The sequence below is a fragment of the Cydia strobilella genome, chromosome 5, assembly GCF_947568885.1.
Source record: "Cydia strobilella chromosome 5, ilCydStro3.1, whole genome shotgun sequence".
Lineage (NCBI taxonomy): Eukaryota > Metazoa > Arthropoda > Insecta > Lepidoptera > Tortricidae > Cydia > Cydia strobilella.
The window spans coordinates 4,486,776-4,512,434 of NC_086045.1; the positions used below are offsets into that span (position 1 = coordinate 4,486,776).

At 37.3% G+C, this 25,659-nt stretch overlaps 1 protein-coding gene across 1 annotated transcript in view; it reads right to left on the reverse strand.

The window, feature by feature from the left end:
• LOC134741304 (zinc finger protein jing) overlaps positions 1 to 19,838 on the reverse strand; it is a 167,387-nt gene extending 147,549 nt beyond the window's left edge. Inside the window, exon 1 of the mRNA XM_063674047.1 lies at positions 19,505 to 19,838. Coding sequence (XP_063530117.1) covers positions 19,505 to 19,818 — 314 coding nt within the window. The 5' untranslated portion in view covers positions 19,819 to 19,838. The remainder of the gene's footprint in view (positions 1 to 19,504) is intronic.
• Between the last annotated feature and the right edge of the window lie 5,821 nt (positions 19,839 to 25,659).

A 25,659-nucleotide genomic window follows, 5' to 3' on the forward strand; every position in this document is an offset into this window, starting at 1 on the left:
TTTTTATGTACTATGCACCTACCGGTAATCAGTGGGCCCCTTTAGTTTATTCGCTACTGTACGCTGTCTAGGTCATCATCCGATTGTCCGATTATGTGTCATTGCCCGGAGGGATGCCAGGAACTTAAACTTTCTTGGTTATCTGTTTGTCGTAGTAGATTATGACCGCGCAATTTTAAACACTCGAATCGACGGCTTAAAACAGCTGTACCTATAAAATAAATATTAGTCTTAGCGAGTTGTTTGTTTTCGTGGCGCGGCTCTATTTGTTAGCCGTCCTTGCACGTCCTTTGATGAAAAAAAAGGATTGCGAATTTACAATGCTAGACGTCTGGTCGGTGGCGTCACGTTCGTGCAGCCCCGGGCCATTACCGAGTTAATCGGTATGCAATTCAGATAATAGTAATGGGGTACCCAGTCGGTTAGTAATTACAGATTTGGGTACCGGCAGCGAGACTGGTCCTAATCACAATCAACCTACACCCACGTATGGGACAAATTGGTTTCGAACGATTAGTGCTTCGGGCCGGGTGTGCCCTAGGTCCGGGCGACGAATCACGCGAGATGAGTTTTGACCAGTATTGTTGCTTGAGGCTTTATTAAGTACACAATGAGCTCAGCTTTGTAACATTCGCTAACCTAGCCCATTAAGCCCTTAGCTTAGAGGCTTTAGACGTCAGGTAGATAAATGCTAAGATTTCCTAATAAGGGCACTTATTCAGAGGATTTATTTTATTATCCTAGCCACTTTGACTAATATTAGGTATACTAATACCCAATACTGGGCCAAAAAAACTGCAGGATGGATACTAAACATAGTGCGGCGTCACAGCAGACCTCGAAGGATATGGCGGCACGATCTTCACGTCTTTCGAAAAGATTGGTCTAATATTTACATAGGCAAAGCCGCGTGGAACAAAGAGAGCTTTTTCCGAGCAGTGGGACATTACAGGCTAATAAGAAAATAAATTAACATATTAGTATAGCGTTCTTACGATTGATATGAGGATAAGTTAAGCATCAATCTAGTATGCAGCCCAGGCATCAGTCCCTGTTAATTTTAAACCCCGTTGATAATTTAATAGTACAGCAAATGTGCAAGGAAAATGTCAGAGGCCAAAGAAACTTGGAGTCAGCAGGTGTTTGTCCAGCACCTGTGGGCGCTATAGAGACGTCGTCGTTTTATAGCACACTCGATATTGACCAGCGGAAAGTTTATTGAAGTATTTTCTGGAATTAAACGTCTTAGTAAATTGTTAATGGAAATTGGTACTTTATCAAAATTATCAACAACACAGAATATAATAACAGTACTAGAGTCGACCAAGCTAATTTTGTAGTCTGCACCAATTTGGTAAGCGGTATAGTGTGAAACGATCACAGACGTTAAATTCGTATAAAAACATGGCATTTCCACATTTTGACGCTATAAAGTATGTGAGGAGTTTTTAGACGTATATGGGTAAAAGGATACATCCACAAAATTTCGCCAAGAATGCAATCCTGATGTCAAAATATAAGACACATAAACGTTTTTGAAGATGGATACTTTTTGCTTAATAACGTCCGAAAATTCCATTAGAGTCTGTGCGGAAAGGGAAGTCGAGGAATGTATGGGGCCCAATACATACCACGACTCCTCTTTCTGAACAGACTATAGGTATTACATTCAAAACAAGTCTAAAATAAGCGCAATTAAAGAGGAAAAAAAACAAAACAGCTACAACGACGACCTCGAGAGTTTGACGGTAAATCAATGTTAGAAGTCTTTACATAGATGTCTAGATATCGACAAATAATAATACCGCTCCCATGTTACGAATAATTGATACGGAACTAGAAGTCACGTCCCACTGGTTTCATGTAAGAACTAGCTTCGCCTGCACTCTCAAAACCAACGGGAACACAGCCAGTTTCACGTACATCATCGTCATCACACAACTGACCACGGTTAGACCTTACATCGTTGCAATAAGATTTATAAACGGTTATTTAAAACTTGTGTCTACATTGGTACAAATAGTTTGAGCCGTCCATCACTTAGACGGGCCAGCCGATAATTGCATTAGCGGGAAACCGGCTTGTTCTTCACATGCCCTTTGACTGCACTGATTCTTACTGACGCGTCCGACCGTGTGAGTGAGAATAGATAAGGACAATCAAACGATATTCTTGTCCTCTTCTAACCAGTTGAGGAAAAGGTCGTGTAGGCGAGACGGGGAGCAAAGTTTCGAATTTCGTGTGCAAGTATAGGTGCCAATGTCGCGTTGTAGTCGTAATGTGAGAATCGACAAGGAACGCGCATCCAATTGCAATGAATACGGGTTGTTTTGTATGGAAATATTTCAACAGTGTCACCAGTTTATGTTGCCCTTGAGAGTACGACCAAGATGCAATGTGTCGTTCACATCGTCAGTGATCGTTTACAGTGTGCAAATGATTGCACAAGTCTGAGTTTACGGCGCATAACATTACTACCGCCTTACATATCCAATGTATGTGCATTTGAAAACTGCTTCAAACTTGTACTTTATTGTACGAGAATAAGGTATAGAATTGAATGAGTTTTCAAATGCATATAAGTTGATTTATAATCATTTATCGACTTGTAATGTCGCTTCATTGGAGATAGAATAATTTATAACAGATTATGCTTTGACCATTCACGTAAGTTAACGACATCGACATCAACATGGAATAAATCAATGTTCAGACGTTTCCATGTTTAGGTATTACGTTATTTATAACCACCACTAAATAAACAAAAAAAAAACAACTAAACAAACTTTCCATGGGACTAACCCCGAAACTGCGATTTTTTTCATATACCTATTTCAGCCGATGATGTCGGTCCACGACAACCAATATCAGTATATTTCTATGGAAATGGAGTAGCCATTTTGACGTCCTGCGTGATTTGATTATATCCTAAGGGATTTCATGAATTCCTGGTTTTAGTAATTTGCCTGTGACATATGCATAAAACCTGGTGCGACATTGTAAATCTGGCATTATTTTACTTAGGTATCTCACCGGAGCTCTTATGCATTAATTTTATTTACCCTTTTTCAGGCATAGTACGATTTATCGACCACATACAAGGCAATAGAATTTCAAAACTAGCAATCCGATTTATGGTTCAAATTAGATTGGACTTTCGGGAAATGTACTTGTTTTCAAATGAATCAACAAAGCTGGATTAATGGGGTTGGCAACTGTCAAAGATTTGCATAGATGGCGCCATCATAGCTTGCCCCTTTTTCTATGAGATTTGGCTTAAGGGGATCCCATGCCCCGATGACCTTCGATCTGAATCCCTTAGTCTTTTAATGTATTTTGTAGCTTATCATATTAACAGCAAGGGCTTTAAGCAATATAGTATTCCATTTTTATGCTATTTACTTCAGAGTTCATTGTTTTCGAGATATTTAGTATAAAGGTTGAACAATTTTAGGCAAAAAAACTGGTTTTCTGGCCATAACTTTTTTGTTAATTAGGTTAAAGTTAAAACCTTAGATAAATTTTTAGAGACGTCAAAGACGAACCCAAATATGTAGATTTCGTTTAAGTAAGATCTTTCACAGCAATCGAGATACGAAAAAAGTGTTTTTTTAGACAATGTTTTAAAAAATCATAAATAAATAAGTATTCATTTCTTTCAAAATCCGGCAGACAAAATGGAGATAAAAGATTGAAGAACCAATAGCCGTTTGTCTTATAATATAATTCTATATGTAGTGCAAAAGTAGGAGATACGATTGAAAACTTGCCAAAAATCGATGAAAACCTCGGGTAGCCCCTTAAAGGGCTGGCATCCAGGCAGGGCATAAAATTCCATTTAAAAAAACAAAAATTTGTCACAATTCTAGGGGTTGACAGGGCAAGCTATGCTGGCGCCATCTGCTAAATACTTCGACCGGCCAACCCCATTGGAATATCTTTGCATTTTTTGGCAAAACTATGTAGATTGGTGAGGCCTGGAAAAGGGTTAATATGTTAAATATCTAGAGCAGAGCCCAACTGGGGAAGTACCTCCACCTTACAGAAAACCGCAGCCAAATAACACTAAACCCTACTCATAGTGTTGTGTTCCTGCCGGTGAGTAAGGTTGCTAGAGCTCAACGAGGGAGAGGAGTGTTCAGTTAGGGTCGGCAACGCGCATGTAACTCCTCTGGAGTTGCAGGCGTACATAGGCTACGGAGACTGCTTAACATCAGGCGGGCCGTATGCTTGTTTGCCACCGACGTAGTATAAAAAATACATAATTTGTACACTTAAGGTCAGCAGGGCAAGTGCGTCTCTAGTCTCTACACAGGAAATACCTTCAAGTAAATAGCGAGTACCTTGCCTAACTTTATCTGGTATAGTTCTGGTACCTAGTCTGGTAGAAAAACTCCTAGAGTAGTTGCATATGCCCTATAACTATACGTATTTGTAGTTTTATACATGTGCATTTGTGCAATCCACGATAGATAACGCATAAATCTAAGTAACAAAGCAGGTACCTACAGGTATCGAAAGCCAGAGTCATCCAAGGTTGTTCACATTCCACGTTCACTTAGACCGGGAATTACTCCAAAGGCTGACCGCATAAAGTCTAAAATCCAGTGTAAGAACTATCTGTTAATACATAGTTGTTTTACGTATAGCCAGGTCATGTTATACTGGTAATAAGTTGGGATACATGGTTAGAGCCTAGACTTGCGTGACCTGCTCGGGACGCGATACACGATCTCTAGGAAAATGCAGCAGCGAGGTACCGCTAGTAAATAATAATGAGGTATTACAGTAAAAGCTTTAGATATAAGCTGTGATTGAAAAGTTTGTCTTGACCGTGTTTTCATCAATAAAATATACATGAATATCAAAACGCTCGTATTTACTATTATTTAAGAGTAAAAGGCACAACTTATTCTGCCATTCAGTACCATTCAATATTTGTTCATTCAGTATAATGCAGCGAAAAATAATATAGCCGGTCAAACAACTTTGTCAGTGGAAAAGGCGAGAAATTCGATTTTTTTATGGGAAGATTACCCTTTGTGTCTAATATTTTTGTATTTGCCGCTTTTTTCTACTGACGGAAATGGCTTGACAGTGTTATAATTGTGCAATATAAGCCGTATGTGCACGCATGAGATCCTTAAAAAAAATATAAAAGTTATATAGTCTTTGATGAAGCAGTATTCTTCTCACGATCATACACGACGGTCTTGTAAGAACGAGACAATGTAAGGTCGTTTATCTTACTATCTCACTCTATCCTATAGCTTGAAATGATAGCTGACCGGGTCGTGTATTAGATGCGGCCCGCGGCTATAATAATTGGCTGTTTGCATTTTTCTCAGTGGATCTGGAACTGGATACATGTTTAAAAAAAGTAAAAAACAATGCAGTAATGAACACTTCTTCCCGTCCGCTAAAACAGGACAATAATGGTTTGAATTTTTTTAATTTGAGTTTGACCATAACTCTCGTACTATTTTTGATCAATAAGCTGAACATTTCCGAGCATATTGGAGAAAACATATTTATTTCACGTCCGAAATACAGGCACCTACTCCACAGAAGGCACCGACTCACCGAACATATTCCGTTTGTTCAAATTCTACTATTTTCTGAACAAAGATGAAGAGTTGCTTCAAAAGTTCAGATTTAAAACATCAACCGAGTCTTTGAACTTTTTCGCGATTATGATTATTATTCTCCACCGAGCAAATATCAATTGCAAATAAATAATATTTTTTTCCACATAAGTTTCAAAAACCGCAGTATTAGGACACCTCCAATTTGAAAGTCGCATGCTAAAACCACACGACTACCACTAGGTACTTATATTTCATGAAAAATCCTAAGTTTCAGAGGGTTTATTTTTAGGAGTTCAGCCCTCGTAGTTACGATGACAATGACGCTCAAGGTCCGAGCAGTAAAAATATAAACAATAATGAAAGTTGAACGACCAACGATGACTCAGATTCTACCTGCTCATATACTTATTTCATATTGCCTTTTGAGCGCGAGTCGCCCGCTCACTTGAGCCAGTGTAACTGGTGTATTCCCATTTGTTCCCGTCAGGCACAGATGGGAATAGGTGTATTTATATGAATCATTCCGATCTGTCCCTGCCTCATGTATCGCGGCGGGGCGGGGACAAATGGAAATACGCCGTGTAAGTAACATGTATATTGTTAATCATTAACAATATACAAAGACTAAAGCAACTATTAAATGGTTGCTTTAGTCTTCTTCTTATTGGCTTCACTCTTTAAATGCATGGTTTTTATATCATTTCTTCTCCTTCTTCAACGTCCGCACACCGCACCGTTATGCGCACACTGTTGGGTATATGTATAAGCCTCTTAAATTTGATTCCACAGTCCACACAGCCCGATTTGCTGTTTCCTTCCTGGAGAGTGCAGGGCCCATAATCTTTTTAACGCCTTCTTATTCCACAGGTTAGGTGATATGATATTCCACCTAACCTGTGGAATACCAACCGTAAATACTACATTATATCTGCGCCGATCCGCCAACGCGTGTTCCCGATGATGCTACTCGGTAGAGTAAAACAAGTCGAGCAATCGATTTAAAATACGTTAGTGGCCCGTATAATATATATTTAATTTTACATTAATGCATTTAAATTAAGCAATCAAGCATTTTTGTGGCGATTATAAGTCAAATATGTTAAAACATTTTACTGACAAACTGTGCTAATATTGTGTCTTGTTGGCTAATGCGAAAGAATAACAACAAAAATGTGTTGTTCCATCAAACTGCGACAGAGATCCGTAAAAACAATAAGTAATCGAATGCCCATATATTATGTACCTACACGGTGTTCACGAGGAACCCGAAATATTTTAACTACGCTTTTTTGAGGCCAGAAAAAGGAAAAAATTAAATACTTATAAGTAGGTCAATTTAACAAAAAAAAATATTTTTTTTTATTTTTTTAATGTAGGTATTTGTACATAAAAGTAAATGTTATTGGTAAACTTGTCACAAAATGGATTTTTACTTTTTTTTTCTCGTAAAACCTAGTTTTTCCAAAGTTGTACTTGTCACTTTTTGACTAACATCGCCATCAAAAATGCGTTTTGCACTATATAACAGTAAAAACTTGTTTTTTTTTTAATTGGTATTAACTGAAACTAGGCGAATTACAGAAAAGTTTATACATTTTAAACTTCAAATATAGTCAGGAATACGCTGTTAAAATTATTCCTCATGTTACACCGTGTATATGTACTGGTTTATTGAGGTATCTACTCGGTGGGTGAGTGTAACTGTAACCCTGACCGGACTTGTAGTTTTATTATTCGATGCTCACAGGGACTGGTATTTCGTCGACACTGATGGTAATGACTTTGAATGAATTCCGGATCGGGCCGGTTTGTCTCCAGTATGATAGCAAATTCCTGATAGGGGTGATGGATCGATAATGGTGTTAGGCATATTTTTGATTGACTTTATTTATTTAATCGAATGGCATAAAAAGTCACTAATAAATCGAAAATATAACAGGTATGTCACAGGTTAATATCCAAAGTTCTCAGCCATTGGGCTGCGTCAGAGGTAAGTGAGAACAGGTCATCGGGACTTCCAGGGTAGGCTCTGAGGGGGCACTCCTGGACTGTGTGTTGGACAGTCTGCGACTCGGCGCCACAGTCGCATCTGGACGAGTCGATCCATCCACAAAGATGTTTAAAATTGATTGACTGATCAGATGGGATTGCTTTGGAGTGTATGTATTGCATCAGTTTCTACGAATTGTCGGGTATTAACGTGTTGTCGGTGATGACTTAGGAATCTTAGGATTAAAAAAATTGTCCTCCTTTTTAGGGTTCCCGGGCCCCTATTACTAAGACTACATTCCATCTGTCTGTCACCAGGCTGTATCTCATGAACCGTGATAGCTAGACAGTTGAAATTTTCACAGATGATGTATTTCTGTTGCCGCTATAACAACAAATACTAAAAACAGAATAAAATAAATATTTAAGTGGGGCTCCCATACAACAAACGTGATTTGCCGTTTTTTGCGTAATGGTACGGAACCCTTCGTGCGCGAGTCCGACTAGCACTTGGCCGGTTTTTCTTCCACGTTTCCCGGTCTAAGGCCGCGTCTCACCAGTTTTTGTCAAAGGCGTCAAGTTAGTCTAGTCACATCTGAGGTGCAACGCAATGCCTGCAATAATAAGGTCATTCGGTAGACGTGACCACTGTGACCAGCCTAGTTTCAGTTTCATTTAATTTCAAAACCCAAAAAAAAACAAAATCGGATTTATTCTCCTTTTATTTAAATTTGTCGTGCAAAAACTAAATAATCCATGTGTAGGTATGTAAGTATCGAAAGCATGACAATCGTTATTTGTTTTACAAGTGGGCAAACTTGTTGTTCAACTCCTCCTCGAAACCACCTCAAAATTTTCTTCCAATTAAGCCCTCTTGTGAATAAAATGCAACTTTCTCATCAATTTTTAAAGAATAAAGTGAACCTTTACGAGTTGGGCCGGTGAAAATTAATTTACTATAACGTTCTGCACAATCAATAATGCACACAATGCAATTTTATGACAACAATAATTGCCAGACCTCACCGCAGTAAACGTATGAAGTTATGTATGTAATGTACATAGCTTAAGCCTTAAATATAAGTAATTATAGCTAAATAAATTATACTAGTAGTATTGTATACATAGGGTATTCACATTTTTATCCAAGTATAAACTTTTTGTTCAGCTTAATAGTTGACTGGTGAAGAAGACTCGAAGGGTTCAACATGTTTTGTGCAATAACACTATTAAACATAAATATTCATGCGATTTAGTGAACAAAATCAGATGGTCCGTATATAGTGTGCCGACGCATGCGCCGTGCAGGTAGGGTTGCCGATTGTACAAATGCAAAATCCATGAACATGATATTAAAGGACAAAGCCTGACTTCGGCTACTGATATCTAAAGCAAATGTGATACAGTTAAGTTTTCTTTATAATGATATTGAGTATATAATATTGTGTTTCATAAAACAAGCAGGCATTTCTATTTATCGATTAGTTATAGTTAGAATTTGTAAGATGTCCGATGTCCGAATTGTAGAAAGAACAAGTAGCATCTGGTTTGGACACTTTAATAATTCCAACTTTGTATTTTGCTACTTTAACACCAATATTTATATTTGTTATCCATAGAGTACCTACCGTATAGTTGTAAACATGTGTACCAACTGCAGCCCTGTTAAAATCCTGACATGTCTTGACAAATCCTGACACATGGCAACCCTAGGCACGGGCCAATGCGCCCGCGCTTCTAATGACAGGGGACCGCGGCGCGGGAGCGGGGCGACCGGTCGCGGGCTGCGCTGTGGTAAGCTATCCCGAGCGGTTTGTAGGTTAGGGTCGTTGTAGTTCAGCTTAGCCAATGATGTTTCAAAAAAATAGAGATCAATTTCACAAAACATTTGATATTAGAATAGAATAGAATAGAATACTTTATTCGTAAACACACACAGACAATAGACATACATTAAAAGAACATGAAAATAAAGTGTCACGAAATGTCCCCATCTCAGCATGCTGCTGGCGACTTCCAGCGCTGATCTTCCGATGAGACCATCAGGTGAGAATCACGGAAGGTAACAGACAAAAAGAAAGCAACATAAAAGAAAGAGACATAAAATATGGCGAAAAATAAAATTACACATCGTTTACACAAACTAATACAAAAAGAGATACAATATGACGACATAAGAACATAACATAAGTCCATAACATTAAGTAGACTTACATGGATCAACCGACCGAACATGTGCCGGTCCGGTCGGACCATATCGTGGCGCGACATTAAGCGTGCATATCTAGCGCCAGTGGTGGCTACATGACATTAAATTCAATGACAATGACAGAATTGACAAACAAGCATAAAGATAGAAGTGAAGTGAGTGAATCTAATATTTTATTAATTCTAATCCGTTATTGATCATGAAAACCATAAAACAATGTTATAAAGTTGACTAACATAAACAAAACAAACAAGAAAACATATAATGACACACAGACAAAACGATGGCATGTCTGGAATGATTTTACAACACATCTCGGGCAGTCTTTTTGTCGTTCGATTGGTGTCGGCTCCAAAGTGGATGGAACAAAAACATTGTGGTAAGTAACAATAGCAATAGCAAAAGTCTAGACTACAGACAACTTGTTTCTAATCTGCAGGTTTCCTGGCTAATATTGAGCTTACTGTGGGACTAGGGCCTAGTAGTGAGAAAAAATACATCCTTAGATGAAACTCGAATATTTGTGAATATGGCGTCACACGCATCAGCTCATTAATATTTACAAAGCTGGCAACTTCCGATATTACGACACCTGACAGCAACAGCTTCAAACTAGTTTTAATCAGAAATTGCGAAGTAAGAAGCGTTCAAGTCAAGCTCAATTTTTTGAATGAGGAAAGTTTGTTGAAAATGCTGAAATCACCCAAGATCTAGACAGCAATATGGAAATACAACCATCAGAGAAGACTAAGTTTATACAGAATAAACTGCATGTAAACGCGAAGTAAATATTTAGTAGTGTATCAATTGACTGACAAAACTTGAAAGCTTCAAGCAACTTTGTGTTAATTTTAAGGTAGGTATCCTGAAGGTCACCTTCGTACGCTTAAAACTCGCCACGAACTACCAATGAGAACACATACATTATGGCTCCTCTACACGATGGACCATCATAGTGGCCCACTGATGGGCCATCGTGTAGAGGAGCCATAATAACAGCGCGAGCCGGTTACATGTTACATACCTCCGCGCGCCCGGGAACCCGTTCGCTGTCCCTCGACTCGCCCGGTTAGAACTCCTAACTTTTTTTTTTTTCATTTTACTGTTCACCCTTTGTGGCTTAGGCTCGCGTGAACGCCCTGCCGTCGTTTCGTGCTGCCTGGCTGTTTAAAGTTTCGCGCTAGTTCAAATTGCACTTTATAGAATTTAGTACTAACTAGTGTGGATTTAGTTGCTCTATGCACGAAACCGTTTCTATTTTTCTAAACCTATCGTTTTGTGGCGCGGAAAAATTACAAGTACCTATTTATTTTCTGTGGAATTGGAGACACGACAACAAGAAAAATGTAGTTGTGAGAAAGACAACCAAAAAAGAGTCGCGCGGCAGACGAAATGATATAATATATTATATTCTTTGACGTCTGCACATGTTCTTATTTGCGAAAATCTCGTTGCGTCTTTTTCCTTGGTGATTTCAGGAATATTATTGACATAGAAAATCAAAACCAACCAAGTGCGAGTCGGACTCGAGCACGAAGGGTTCCGTGCCATTACGCAAGAAACGGCAAAAAAAATGACACGTTTGTTGTATGGGAGCCCCACTTAAATAATTATTTTATTCTGTTTTTTAGTATTTGTTGTTATAGCGGCAACAGAAATACATCATCTGTGAAAATTTCAACTGTCTAGCTATCACGGTTCATGAGATACAGCCTGGTGAGTTGGTGACAGACCACTGACAGACGGACAGCGCGGAGTCTTAGTAATAGGGTCCCGTTTTTCCCCTTTCGGTACGGAACCCTAAAAAAATTGTCTCATCGGTTCCAGTAAGCTAAGGATACTGGAGTTAAATTTTATTAATTGTTGTATTGCCCAAAAACGGCCCCAATGTGAATATTATTTGTGCTTTATTCCCGAAACCAAGGAACCCAAAGGTTCTCTGGAAGAGATCGCCCTGTAGCGATAAGACAGCATGTTGTCTGCCTCTAATCATTAATCAATTCTTTTCTTTAAGCTGTATCTTATACTGAGGTGTGTCAATAAAGAGTATTCTATCTGTCTATCACTTTAGAGAAACTAAACATTTTCAGTTATGGAAATCAGTTGAAATGTATACATAATTCGAATAAAATTAACTCCATTTGTTTTAAATATTTCTATAAACTCGATATAAGCTAGGTATTTTAGTTAGAAAACAAGATAAGGAATGTCAACAAAGTTCAAATACCTAACTACTTATCGTTTTATCGATTGAACTTTTGGTATATTACTAATTATTTCCTCTGGTGTGAATTCAAAAATATGAAGTAACCACAGACCTATGTAACTCCGTATAAAATGAATAAAGTCTAAGTAAAAAACGTGCCTCGGAAATCAAGAAAAATTTCTCGGATAGATAGCGCTACCCCTTTGGTCTATTCTCGGCTAGATGGCGTTGACGACCCCGTTTGATATTTAACCATTTTAATTAACATGATTGGACGGGTTTGGTTCACGTGGCGCGTTTGTCACACCAATGATGTTTGGTCCAGCAACTAATTATTCAACTTCAGCGTTTTTGCAGATTATCCAACTGCCATGGGGTCTGCGTTGGACCGAGGATTTTGCAGAGAATCTTCCTCTCAGCCACCAGCAGCTTACTTTCTTCCTTCAATCAAAGTTAGTTTCCAGGATTCACATCCGTATGTTAAAATAGGTCGAATTACGGTCTTGTAAATTCGGTATTTTTATACATTTCAATTTTTAGTTTTAATCGTGTGTTGATAGATGGCAGTAAATTTACTGTGACTACTTAATTCACTATGACAGTAAGACAGTAACCCTCTATCCTATATATTCTCTTTGAAGTAACTAAACATAAACATAGGGCGTTACATATATCAGTGCACACTGCACAGCATAATGTGGATACGTATTTAAGTTGACTGACCTCTGATAAATGTGTCAATGAACTGATATGTGCTTAAAGTAAAGTTTGTAAGTGTTCATACTTACGGATACTAATTATTACTTTAAAGTAAGTATAAAATTACACCAAAGGTTTTAAATTTTGATTATTTTAACAATTATTAAGCTCACTGAAAATGATAATATGCGTACATTGCGTACAGACGCCATCAGATAAATTCAAACTCCGGTTTGACAGGAGCAAAAATGCACTACTGCTGGTGGTTAATTAAATATTGATTCTTCTATCGACATCCATATGAAGCAATCTTTGAATGATTGTAATTATAAAATAAAAGTGACAATTCTATATATAGGTACTTTTCCAATTACTTGCAAACCTCTTTCATTTATGCTTATCGACATATTGAAACAAAAAGTGCGAAAAACTTATCAACAATCAAGGATTGAATAATATTTCACTGTCATAATATAATGCGAACGTGTCTAGTTTTCTTTTCTTTTTCATTTTCTTTCAAGTAGGTACCTAAGCCTCATAGGGACCTTATTTTATAATTACGACCATTCAAAAATTGTTTCATACGATAGAAGAGTCGATATTTAACTAGCAGAAGTGCAATTTTTCTCCTGTCAAACCGGGGTTTGCAGATAATATATCGGTAGGGTTGCCATACATCAGTATTTGTCCTGACATGTCAGGATTTTTGACCCTTTGTCCGGATTGCGGCCGGACTTGGCAAGTGTCAGGATTTTTTAGGAATGACCCACCTCAGAGCGCAGCGCGCCGACGGGGGGTCGCTGTTACAAGAAATGTCAGGATTTTTAGGGTGATGTCAGGATTTTTATCAGGACATTTAATTCTTCCATATGGCAACCCTACACCGGAACGGCCAAGGTGCTCACAAAACTGAACACGCCTCTATTGTCAAGTCGTTAGAGTGCGTGTTCAGATATTTTTGAGCACCTCGGTCGCTCCAAAACATCTGATGGCGACTGTACTATCTTACATGTGTAGGAAGTCGGCATTATTATATCTATGACTATGGCTCTCTGTTTCTATGTTATTACCTAACTTATTACTTTAGCTGTAAGTTTTCCAAACAAATAAAATAAAATAATTATAAAAATTGATACTGACTGACAAATTCATATCTATTAGCTACACCATAAATAGGCGTTTGGACGAAATGGTGATGAATTTAACACAATATAGATCACATAACTAACATTTAGGTCATTGACAATTATAGTACAGTCAGTATCAAAAGTAGCGATTCAATCAGACTACGCGTGAAAAGTATCTACCTACTACAATATCTAATAACTTAACATAAAGAGATATTATGTCTTCTATAATCACAATGATTAAACTGTTACAGTATATAGTTTTGAACGCGACCTGTAGAGATATCGTTCAAAGTTGTAAGCAATTAACTTTCCTGGTACCCAAAGGTTGTCTGGAAGAGATCGCTTTTTAGCGATAAGACCGCCTGTTGTTGTTGTTACCTAGCCTTAAGTTTCTATTTTGTCTTTTTGTGTATATTTATGGTGCACAATAAAGAATACTTACTTATATCTCTATTTGGACAATTATTCCAGAATGGCAGATATTACTTGTAGCGAATTGTTTCATCTGTTACATTTTTATGCTACGGAACACATAACATTTTATATGTATTATCATATTTATCATAACAACCAAGTAGGTACCTATGTACGTACATAATATGTATACAGTACAGTCAGCTGCAGAGAAAAGTGACCCAACATGCATAGAAGTTTGCATACATTCATACATGCTGACTGTACATTCAACAATAAGGAACTATTTGAATAGCTTCGAGTACGATTGTATAGAAACTACTATGAAATTCCACAAAACATTCCACATACTTATACATTTTATTTATCCAATCTACCATTAACAAAAACCACGTCATTTTACAAAAATCACGTCATTTGAAATTGAGTAAAACAACAGGATTGCTTATTTGTTTACTTCCAATCAAATGCTTGTATTAATTGTGTATTGAAGCTGTGGTGTTCAGTGCCTATGTAGTTTATGACCTACAAGTTCAACAACCTGTACCTATGGGTACTGAACAAAATTAAGTATAGGGGCCAACTTCAAAATGGCGGCAAAAGTCAGCTGTAAGTAAACTATTAGGTAGATGTATCCACTCAAGTGTAGCAGCTACACTTGAGTGGCAATTTTTTTAGTACCCTGCTTTCAGAATATACAGTGTAGCTCGAAACTCGTCACAAACAGGGACGCGGTTGCCGTGGCGAATTGTCATGTCGTGATAATGCCAGTCAAGTGGCCATATGTGGGTCACCTATTAAAGTACGATAACACTATCTATCGTTGTCTAGCTTAGGTGTGGCGTGTGGGGCTTGCCGTCCTTTTCTAGCCAACCGTTAAGCAATGTCACACACTTGCCTGTATTACTTCGAAAATGGAATAAAAAACATAAAATTTCTACTAAAGATAAAACAAACTTTTGTAACAACATTAAGTAATTTCACGGTTTAGACACTTGTTTTAGTCACTCGCGCGACATGTTTCGGAGAGCCTAGGTCTCCTTTCTCAAGCACTAATAGTGCGAGCAGCGTTCACGACGACCGTGTATTGCGTACTGCCGCGCGCCGCGTCACACATGTCGCGCGAGTGACTAAAACAAGTGAGTCTAAACGGTGAAATTACTTAATGTTAGTATGTCTCACAACAGTTTAATTCGATTTTTGTACACACACGTTGTTTGTTTGTTTTGTTTTTGTGTGTTTTAACACCTTGGGTACCTTATTTTGTTACGTTTCGTGTCTCCTGTTATGTACTGTATTTACCACAGTAAATCATACGATGTAATGTATTTCCAACGGCTCGCCAACACAAACATCACGTGACACGACTGCTCCGCTCGCGGTCTGTCATCGACTGACTCCTAACTGTCAGTGACGTCACTACGACGTAAGCGCTCGAGACGCCAAAACACTACACTACCTATTTGTAATTGGAAATTAGACCCTTTGATTGATTACTTGTTTGTACGTTGTTGCATGTTTAATGTGAAAGAGCAATATTCGTAATACTACAAAGTCTACAAACACTTATTTTAATATCCTAACTTAGGGCACATAGGGTACACTGCTCTTACGTGATGAGGCAAAGGCAGTTTAAAATGTGACTTTCCATCACAGAAGGGTCCTTATGCTTCAAGTACAATAAGGTCCTTATTATCTGAAATTCCAACAGAAATTCTGATAAAAAGGACCTTATTGCAAATGAAGCATAAGGACCTTTCTCTGATGGAAAGCCACAAATGTTTTTAATTTCTATCTAACATAACATGTGGTGGATAGCTAATTGCGGGTAAAATAATATAGGTATTATTTCCATTACATCATACTTTCATGTAGTCAGTGTTTAACGCACTTAACACTACGCGTAGTCACACCTGATATCGTTTTAAACAGGTGTTTAAGTAGTGATATCGTCGTTATCGATTTATAGAATGAAATAGGTACATATTTAATCCTGACTATGTACTATTATGGTATTTTTCAAGTAGCTTGCGTACGGTGACAGCGGTCATCTAAATACGTTTTAGGGTAATAAGTTGTATTATGAATACTACTACTAAATAATATTAACGCTGCCAGCGTAATGGGGACATTTGAGACAGGTACGATTTGTGACGGTTATTTTATTTAAACAAAAAAAAAATGACGAATTGGTATTTTTGGGACGAAGCATGTTGCTGATTTGCATTTGTAGCCACCAGACGAAGCCTGCGTTGCGGATTTTTTACATGTAACTAGTTTATTTTTTAAGATTTTCTCCATTTCTGTATTTTATTTATGAAGTGTGCACATTTTTATTGTTTTGTGTGAATAAATGATATTATATTAAAGATATTATATTATATAAAAAAAAAGATATTATATTTAAAAAAAATTGACTAAATATAAAAAAATACATATATTTATTTTACATAAATAATTCAAAGAACCCATATGAACGTTACATTCTTATCAAAATATAAAGAAACAATATTTCTCCATATCATCTGGAGCATAAAAGACAAAGATTACATTTTTATCAAAAGACAATATTTGACATTTCAGTGTTATTCCTAGGTGACCCAGACCTAGACTAAGAAGTCAAGTTCAACTACAATCACACAATAGGTATTATGATAATTTTGTGTAAATAAGCTTTGATAATACAATGACAATGACTTCAGCGTAGGTAATTAAATATAATTCAAATTCAATTCAATTCAATTCAATTAATTTATTTCAGAATAGAAAATTCCATATACAATTACATTTACATTTAAAATAAAATAAAATAACTAATCCTAAATTAAAACTAAATATGTTAGTAACAATAGGTAATACTTAGAACTATGTTAGTACACAGGAAATAATTTGTTAATAAAATACATTAAAATAAAATAAAATTACATTAAAATAAAATAAAATTACATTAAAATAAAATAAAATTACAATTTTAATAACAAATTCATTACAATTAAAAATCCTTCAAATTTTTAATTTTTAATTAATAATGACTGTCAAGCCATAATTTCACAACTGTTACAATTGTTATGTGACAATGACAATTGGCCATACTTTGCAGGTCCAACAAGTGATTATGTATTGACATTACATACTGTCCTTTACTAACCAGGATATGTACAGTGTCAGGTGTCAATAATTGTTAGCTTGCTACTAGGTATATTTTTGTTATATAACATGCCATCCCGTTAAAAGGAAGCAGGAGATCCAAAAGCCTGCCCGTGCCCTCAAAACAAAAGACCCCTGATTAAAAATAAATAAATAATAATAATAAACATTATAGCAACATTCTTACACAGATTGACTAAGTCCCACGGTAAGCCTAAGGAGGCTTGTGTTATGGGTACTCAGGCAACGATATTATATAATATATAAATACTTAAATACATAGAAAACACCCATGACTCAGGAACAAATATCTGTGCTCATCACACAAATAAATGCCCTTACCGGGATTCGAACCCAGGACCATCGGCTTCACAGGCAGGGTCACTACCCACTAGGCCAAACCGGTCGTCATAAAAATGATCAAATCATTCTAAGAATGAGAAAAGTAAGAAACATTAAGTCACAATTACCTATAACTATTCATACAATTTGTTTTATCCACATAGAAATACATATTACCTATAAGCAATTCTGGGTTCAGACCTCCACACATAGATGAAAGGAATTGTATGAGTCGTTACATCAATTCGGGATTGCAAATTGCAAATACATCTGTGAATTACTTTGATCATAACATATCACAGCTAGGTATACATATGTATAATCATCACTACATATTGTGGAGGTCAGCAAAATCTGCATCCAAGTGAATATTTACCGGAAATAAACGATATTTATTTTTATTATAAAACAAAGTCCCCTTCCGCATCTGTCTGTCTGTATGTTCGCAATAAACTCAAAAACTACTAGATGGATTTTCATGCGGTTTTCACCTATCAATAGAGTGATTCTTGAGGAAGGTTTATGTGTATAATTTGTTAAGGTTTTGTGTAACCTGTGCGAAGTCAGGGCGGGTCGCTAGTTATTAGACAAAATTAAACATTTAGCTGCAGAGAAATGTCAGGTTAAAGTATCACACACCTAACTAATTGTAGGATAAATAAAATCTGGAATAGGTACAATCATGTATATATTACCTTATCACATTATGCAAAAATATTATACCTAACAATAACATGTGCAGATGATAAAGTAAGAACAATGTCATTGGTATCTTAAAATTCAAGGCCCGTTCTTTTTTGTGTTTCAACTTTCAAATAGGTTAGTGGGGATGTAAACACAGGAAAACAGATGTTTTCTGTCCAATCAGGGACCATTGCTTTTATTAAGTTAGAATCAAAATATTATTAGCAAATGTTTATTTGCTATTCCCAAATAGCAGTAGTGAAATAAAGGGCAAAATATAATATTTTTGAGCTAACATCTACACTAGCACAAGCCAAAAAGTTCACCTGTTAACCCTGATATTAGCTTGACTATTAACTATGATAGAATAAATACTGGTTAGTTTTGCACAGGTTAAAAGAATACCAGTATACTTAAGGAGACACTGACAATTATCATTTGAATCGATGTGGCACATGCATCTTAGAATAATTAACTTCTCAATCTTATTGAGTATATTATGGATGTATAATCTTAAATTAAATCTTAATATATGTGAAAGTTACTGTTATGTTGTATCTCTTGTATAAAGATATGGAATAACGTGTGTGGGTAGGTAAAAGCTAACAAAGTTTAAAGAAAAGTTACATACTTTAACTTATTATATTGAGTGATGCAATGCAACACAGATTGTAGCTAGGTAAGTACCTTTAAATTAGTAACCTACTAGGTAGCTCTCAATGAGATTTAACACATCAGACTGACATCACATCACACGCCACTACGCTAAGCACTTGCGTAACAATACGTGTATAGATAGTACCTATTCATAGTAACAAGTCTGTCTATGTAATCATTACGAGCGCGATCGCCGATTAGTTCAGTTATCACGGCGCGTCCCTCGTGCCGCTCTCAGGCCATTCAACCGCGCTCGCTACGACTACGACGTCCCACCAATACCTTCGTCTACAACTACAATGGCCATGACATCGAAAACAGCACAATAGCCTCCGGTCACTGGAGCATTGACTCGCAGGTTTCGATGCCGCCGACAACAGACTTTATCTCCGACTGAAACTTTTACGCGAATTCCTAACAGAAAAAAGAACAAACTCACCTGTCAGAAGACTCCGAGCTGTCGTATCTGTCGAAACATCGCTTCTTCCTGTCCTCCCCGTCCTCCTCGGGTACTTTAGATGATATTTCAGTGTTCTCAGAGCCCACCGCCGCGGAATCATCCGCGGCCACGCCGCCAGAATCACTTTTGTCACACGATTTTAGTTCCGCATAGAATGATAACTTTATTTTATCACCTTCAAACGTTTGATCACTGCACTTTTTTGAGTCATTATGTCGTGTATCTGGCGCGGAAAAAGTTATTTTTTTCATTAATAGCGGGTCGGCGCCGTCGTCGCGCGACCCATCCGCCATCTTTAAGCGCGCGAGTGTTTTGTCACAAGTTTCCGACGCGAGCCGCCCGCAGCATTGGCGCTAGTGTAGCGGGTGCATGCGCGGGGAAAAGCGTGCGGGGTTTAGCGGGTGTGACGTCACGGCGACTGCGCGCGAGAGAAGAGCGCAGTGACGTAACGACTCCGCCCCTTGCATGTGCACGGGCGCTGTCATTGGCCGCGCGTTACGCAACGCGCGGGCTTATTCAATAAGCGCGCGAGAAGGGAGCGTAGGACTCGACGCGATAGGGAGGCCCGTCCCAGCCCTAAAACGCGTACAAATAATGCAACATAATTACGAATGAGCGTTTGTTGCGCTGCCTGCTTACACATGCGTCCGATCACTTCACACGCACGCCCCGGCAGTGAGCTGCAAGCTCGCGGCTGCAGCCGAGCCGAGTAACAAGTGCATCGTAATATTTAAATTAATGACACGTTCCACCCCTCTGTCCCTTTTTATATTCTTCGGTTATCAGAAGTAGGCAATTAGTTACGCTTTACGACACAATCACAATTTAAAAATGATCACTTACAATTTTTTGTGACTTCTTTAGATAACTTGAATAACAGTTAGGTATGTAGTACCAGGCAAGTGGCAACGCATGTTTTTAGTTGGATTCAGTCTGTGATTACATAAAATAAATCTTTAAAAAAAAGTAAAAACGACTTCAGAAAGAATAAACATAACATATTATCCCGTTTTATATGCGCTAGTAAAATAGTACATTTCGATGCTAGTGCGGAAAGTATGTCATTAGTCCACGAGTAACGAGATATCTTGCCACGAGCCGTAGGCGAGTGGCAAGACTCGGGACGAGTGAATAATGACATATCCGCACGTGTATCGAACGACGTTTTTTAATACAGTTGCGAAAAAATAAGAAAAGCAACAAGTATTAAGGAATGGAATTCGAAACTTTTTATATTATTAATTCTGTGACATCATTGACATTGACATTATGAAGACGTGTTTTTCTAGCTTTTATTCGAATAGAAATAGATTTTGTTATTATTATTGAACCCACTTCAATGAAAGTTTTTTTTTCAAATGCATGTTCTATAAGACAGATTAAAACATTGTACTATTATTACCTAAATATCATTATTTACGATTATTTGTGTATCGTATATTTATAAAAACAATATCGAATGTTGCCTTTGGAAACTTTTTTTTTTTTCTCTCTTTATTACTTAAAACATTCTTGCAGTAAGAAAATACGCCTTTTCTTTGACAGGCGTTCCGTTCCATTCAGACAACTTATTAAGAACGGTTTTTCAACATTAAAAAATAATCGTGTTATAATACTTATAATGATGAAGAGGTAAGTAATAAAATATGAAATATGCATATTTTTCGTATTCTTACATTAACAGTAGGTTTTTATGTTGATTACGACGTTTAAAGGAAACTAATATAAACACTCATCAATAAGTAGTCATGAATTGGAACAAGTATTTTTTTCAAATTTAAAAAAAATTGAAAAGTAAAAAGCACTAGTTCGCGAAAACCAACTTTCCGCACGCTAAACAGCCACGACAAGTAGCACTTTTTGAGCAACTGTATTAAAAAGATAGGTACGATTGAAGTCAGTGCCAAGCAGTGGCGTAACTAGGGGTGCGGGCGCCATCCAAGGGGGGGGCAAAATGGGCAAAAGGCAGCAGCAGGGAAACTTTTGTCAGTCGTCAGGGGCGCAAATTTGGTGACTGCCCCGGGCGCCATATCCTCTAGCTACGCCCCTGGCTGCCAAGCCAAATCTTAATAGCGTCAAGTCGCAGTCAAGCCGAATGTCACCTCTGGTGTCCTTGGTATAGTTCGATAAAAACAAAAGAACCAGTATTGTAACTATAGTTTGTCAAAGGACTGTCTCATTTCAAACACAGACAGAGAGAATCATACTATATTTGTCTTACACTAGTACTAGCACTCAAAAGGAAAGGATGAGTATAGTTTTTTTTGTTCTTATTTACTGCCAATTTGGTTTGACCAACTATATTTGGCTTGGCACCGACTTCAAAGTTTAATTTTGCTAGCGCATATAAAACGGGATAATAATTATTTTATTTTATCCTTTTTGAAGTCGGCTTTACTTTTTTTTAAAGATTAATTCTATTTGTAAATTTTTAGTTTTTCATATGAGTGAATGCATCATTCTGCAAGACTCGTTCCTGTCTGGCCAAACTGTCATGTCACTACACATTTTTGCGCTTCGGGTACCTACGTTTCAAGTTTCAAGGTATGGATCTGAAACCATCAAGATTTGAGGAGTTGGACCTCATGGAACCCATCATCAGAACTAGACCTTAACACAAATGTTCCTTCAGAACTTACTTGCATAGTCTTACTTAGTCGCTTTCTGGTCATCATCAGCAGTTCCACTTCATCAAATGGCACTGTTTTGGAGGAAAATGCTAGGCTTATTGATGAAACTACTAAATCACTAATATATGTACCTATTCCTATAAGATTTGAGGAGTTCCCTGGATTCCTCATGGATCCCATCATCAGAACTGGGTTTTGACAAAAACGGGACCAACTTGGGACTATACCTAAACACACAAACAAAAAAACGATATTCCAAAATCTGAGGTAACATACATACAAAAAAAAATACGATCGAATTGATAACCTCCTTTTTGGAAGTCGGTTAAAAATATATAAATTACCTACTAAATACTAATACTATGTTCTTATTGAGAAACTGTAGGTATAGCACGCATTGGCCCTGGGACTATTCAGTGCGTAAGGATTATTTTGGCATTTTTACACCCCTAATTATCTCCCTATCTCTCCCTCGAGGTAATTAAGGCCATGTAACGATACCTAATGATTTTCTGTACCCCAAACCAGAGTCCTTGGCCACCATAGACCTAGCATTACATAGACCAGCTATACGCGTGCGCCCGTAAGGGATAGACATAGATGACGTCATAAACGTGGGGATACCATATTGGTAAAAATTACCCCAATATTTGATATCACGTTGGGGCGATTACCCTGGAGGCAAAGTTAGCTTGTTTGACGGTATTAAAAAATTGTTAAATAAAATGTCAATGGGCCGTTCTTTTTAGGCGTATAAACAATGAAATACCTCCTATAATTCGCGCAGGTGGTACAAAACTGAACATGTTTAGTAAATATAACGTAAAATAAAATGTATTATGGGTTTTAATTTAAAGAAATCCCAAATCGCAATCACACCAATTAATGTACACCACATTTAATCTTCACACCATTTGTTTATTTATTTTTTGGAATTAGAAGTACGAAAAAACTTCGAGGTCAAAATTACCCATAAAATTATGATATTTTCATCTGGTATCCCTAACATGATTGTTATGCAGCTAAATTAAGAAGAAGTTTAAAAATGGCTGACCTCAGACTCCTACCTACCTACGTAATTTGGGCGGATAATTTTACAAATAATGTTTTGTTAATTTGCGTAAATAATTGTGATATTTTTATTGAAATCGTTTGATTCTACATTGCTTTGAGTGTAACGTAATTTTACGATGTTATTCTCACATATTGCGTTAAGAGGAAGGTGTAAAATACCGTACTTACGTGTGAAAGGTTATGATCTCATATTTTTGCTCAGAGCGGCTATTACAGCCAATTACAGAAAAATTCACCAGTATTTTATCAAAGTTCATGCATTCAAAACGCTAACCATCACTATATTTCATAAGAGAAAGCACAATTTCATACAAAACAATGATAATTAAACAAGCAACGAACAAACATGACATGTCACGTACTTATTTGTTTGCCACAACCTCGGTTGTGGCAGCGGTGGAAAAGTGAAACTATGACAAGGACAAACAATAACAGCGCTTTCTCTGCTACTCCTACTGAAAGATACATAAGACTATCCTGTTCGGTCATTTTCTCCCACTCCTCATGACCGATCCAGTTATACTAGATTCATGTTGGCCACCTTGACCTAATAACTGTGAATAAATAATTATTAGTAGGCTAGGGCTAGTAGGGCTAGGTACTAACTAACAAAAACCGATGTACTAGTACCTATATACGAAAGGTCAAGACGTTGTCGAGAGTAGCTGACCACTCTACACTTGAGTTTTTATTGTAGTTTAATTTAAGCCCTTGAAATTGTTGGGCATTGTAAAAACCAGAACTACCTAACTTTCAATTTCAATAAAGTCCAGTTAGCTTATTAGTGAGTATTCGAATATAGGTAAGCAGATTGTATGTTCCAACACGATTTTAGTTCGGTTCCGTAAATTGGGGTAGGGGTAGATTTGCACCATTCAGACACGGGGTAGCTTCATACAGTCACTCTTAGGTACCTAAGAGTGACTGTATGAAGTACTAGCATATCAGAACAACGTATATTATTTTTCCCCTCACTAGCTCGGAAAGCCGTCTTTTATCCTTTAAAACAAGCGGGGGAAAGCACATTTTATCCACTAGTGGGGAAAGTAATTTGACCTTGGATGGAGCGTGTTTAAGTAGCTTTTGACAGATAACAAAACGTAAAACGCTCATATTACAGCTTTGGGTGTATAAGTAGCCGTTGGCGAAAGTCAGGTGTCCACTGTCCACGAAGTTAGCCACCAACGCAGCCATCGGAAGCGACATGAGTGGAAGTATAGGTAATGTGTTTTTCTACTCTTAAGGTAAATATTCGGACTATATTCTCAGATGTTTCGTGCTGAAGTAGTGTCAAATTATACTAGTAGTTCGTCCCAACTGAGAACTCGTGGGTCGCGGTTCACCGAAAAGATAGATCAATTGAATGCAGTGCTACTTAGTCGGCAAATGATCGAAAACCGCGTGCAATTTATTGAAAGGTCTGTGGAGCCCTTAACTGATAGATTTAAGTCACCATAGAGATTAAAATAAACTGTATCTGTGGTAAGCCGTTTTTTCTTCTTTATGTCAAATACGTATATTATATGTTTATTTTATTTCGTTTTCATCTTGCTAATTATTTTAAAATCGCAAGTTAAATAGCAATATTAGATATAAATGTGTACCTAAGCCGAGCACTTACATTAGATACCAAACTCGACCATACTTTCTTGCAAATAAGATGACCAGAATAGCAAGACCCCTCACAAATAGCTTTTTGGCCTTCTAGGCTCTTCTAGCTCCATAACTCTTTAATCGAGCCTGCTCATAATTTAATCACTAAAATATAATGCCACGATTGCCACGAACTACACGTTTATCCAATTTAATTTGTTAGAACAAATTTAAGACATTTAAGTAAATTCGTAACAGTAAATTCAATTTGCTTACTCACACAAAGAAAAGTATGTGTGTGAGTGCCACAGATAAGTAATACAATATGGAACGATAAGGAACGATAAACTCGAAAAAAAAGGAAAAGATCGAAAGAAGGGGCCAATGTTCAAAGAGTAGTATAATATACTAATGTTGTAGTGCATGTTTTACGTACCTATTACGAAAGATACTCAGTGGTATTGTACTTGATGTAGGTACACGAAAACGAAATTTCACCTTATGAGCTTATTATATACACCAGGGGTCGGCAACAGGCGGCCCGCGAACCTCACTGGCTATTTTGTATGTAATTTTGACAAACGACAATATCTCATAAAGTCATAAATATTAACAAAGTGCGGCCCGCGTCAACTTCGTTAACTACTATGTGGCCCTTGGCTGCTAAAAGGTTGCCGACCCCTGATATATACCTTCCTAAATTTAGTACCTAACTGACAAGAGGGACACCACAACTCAATACGTGAGACACGAAGAGATATCAGTGATATCACAGGCATAATGGACTCTACACTACAAACCTCACCGATAAACCTCACAATTAAAACAAGTACAAAT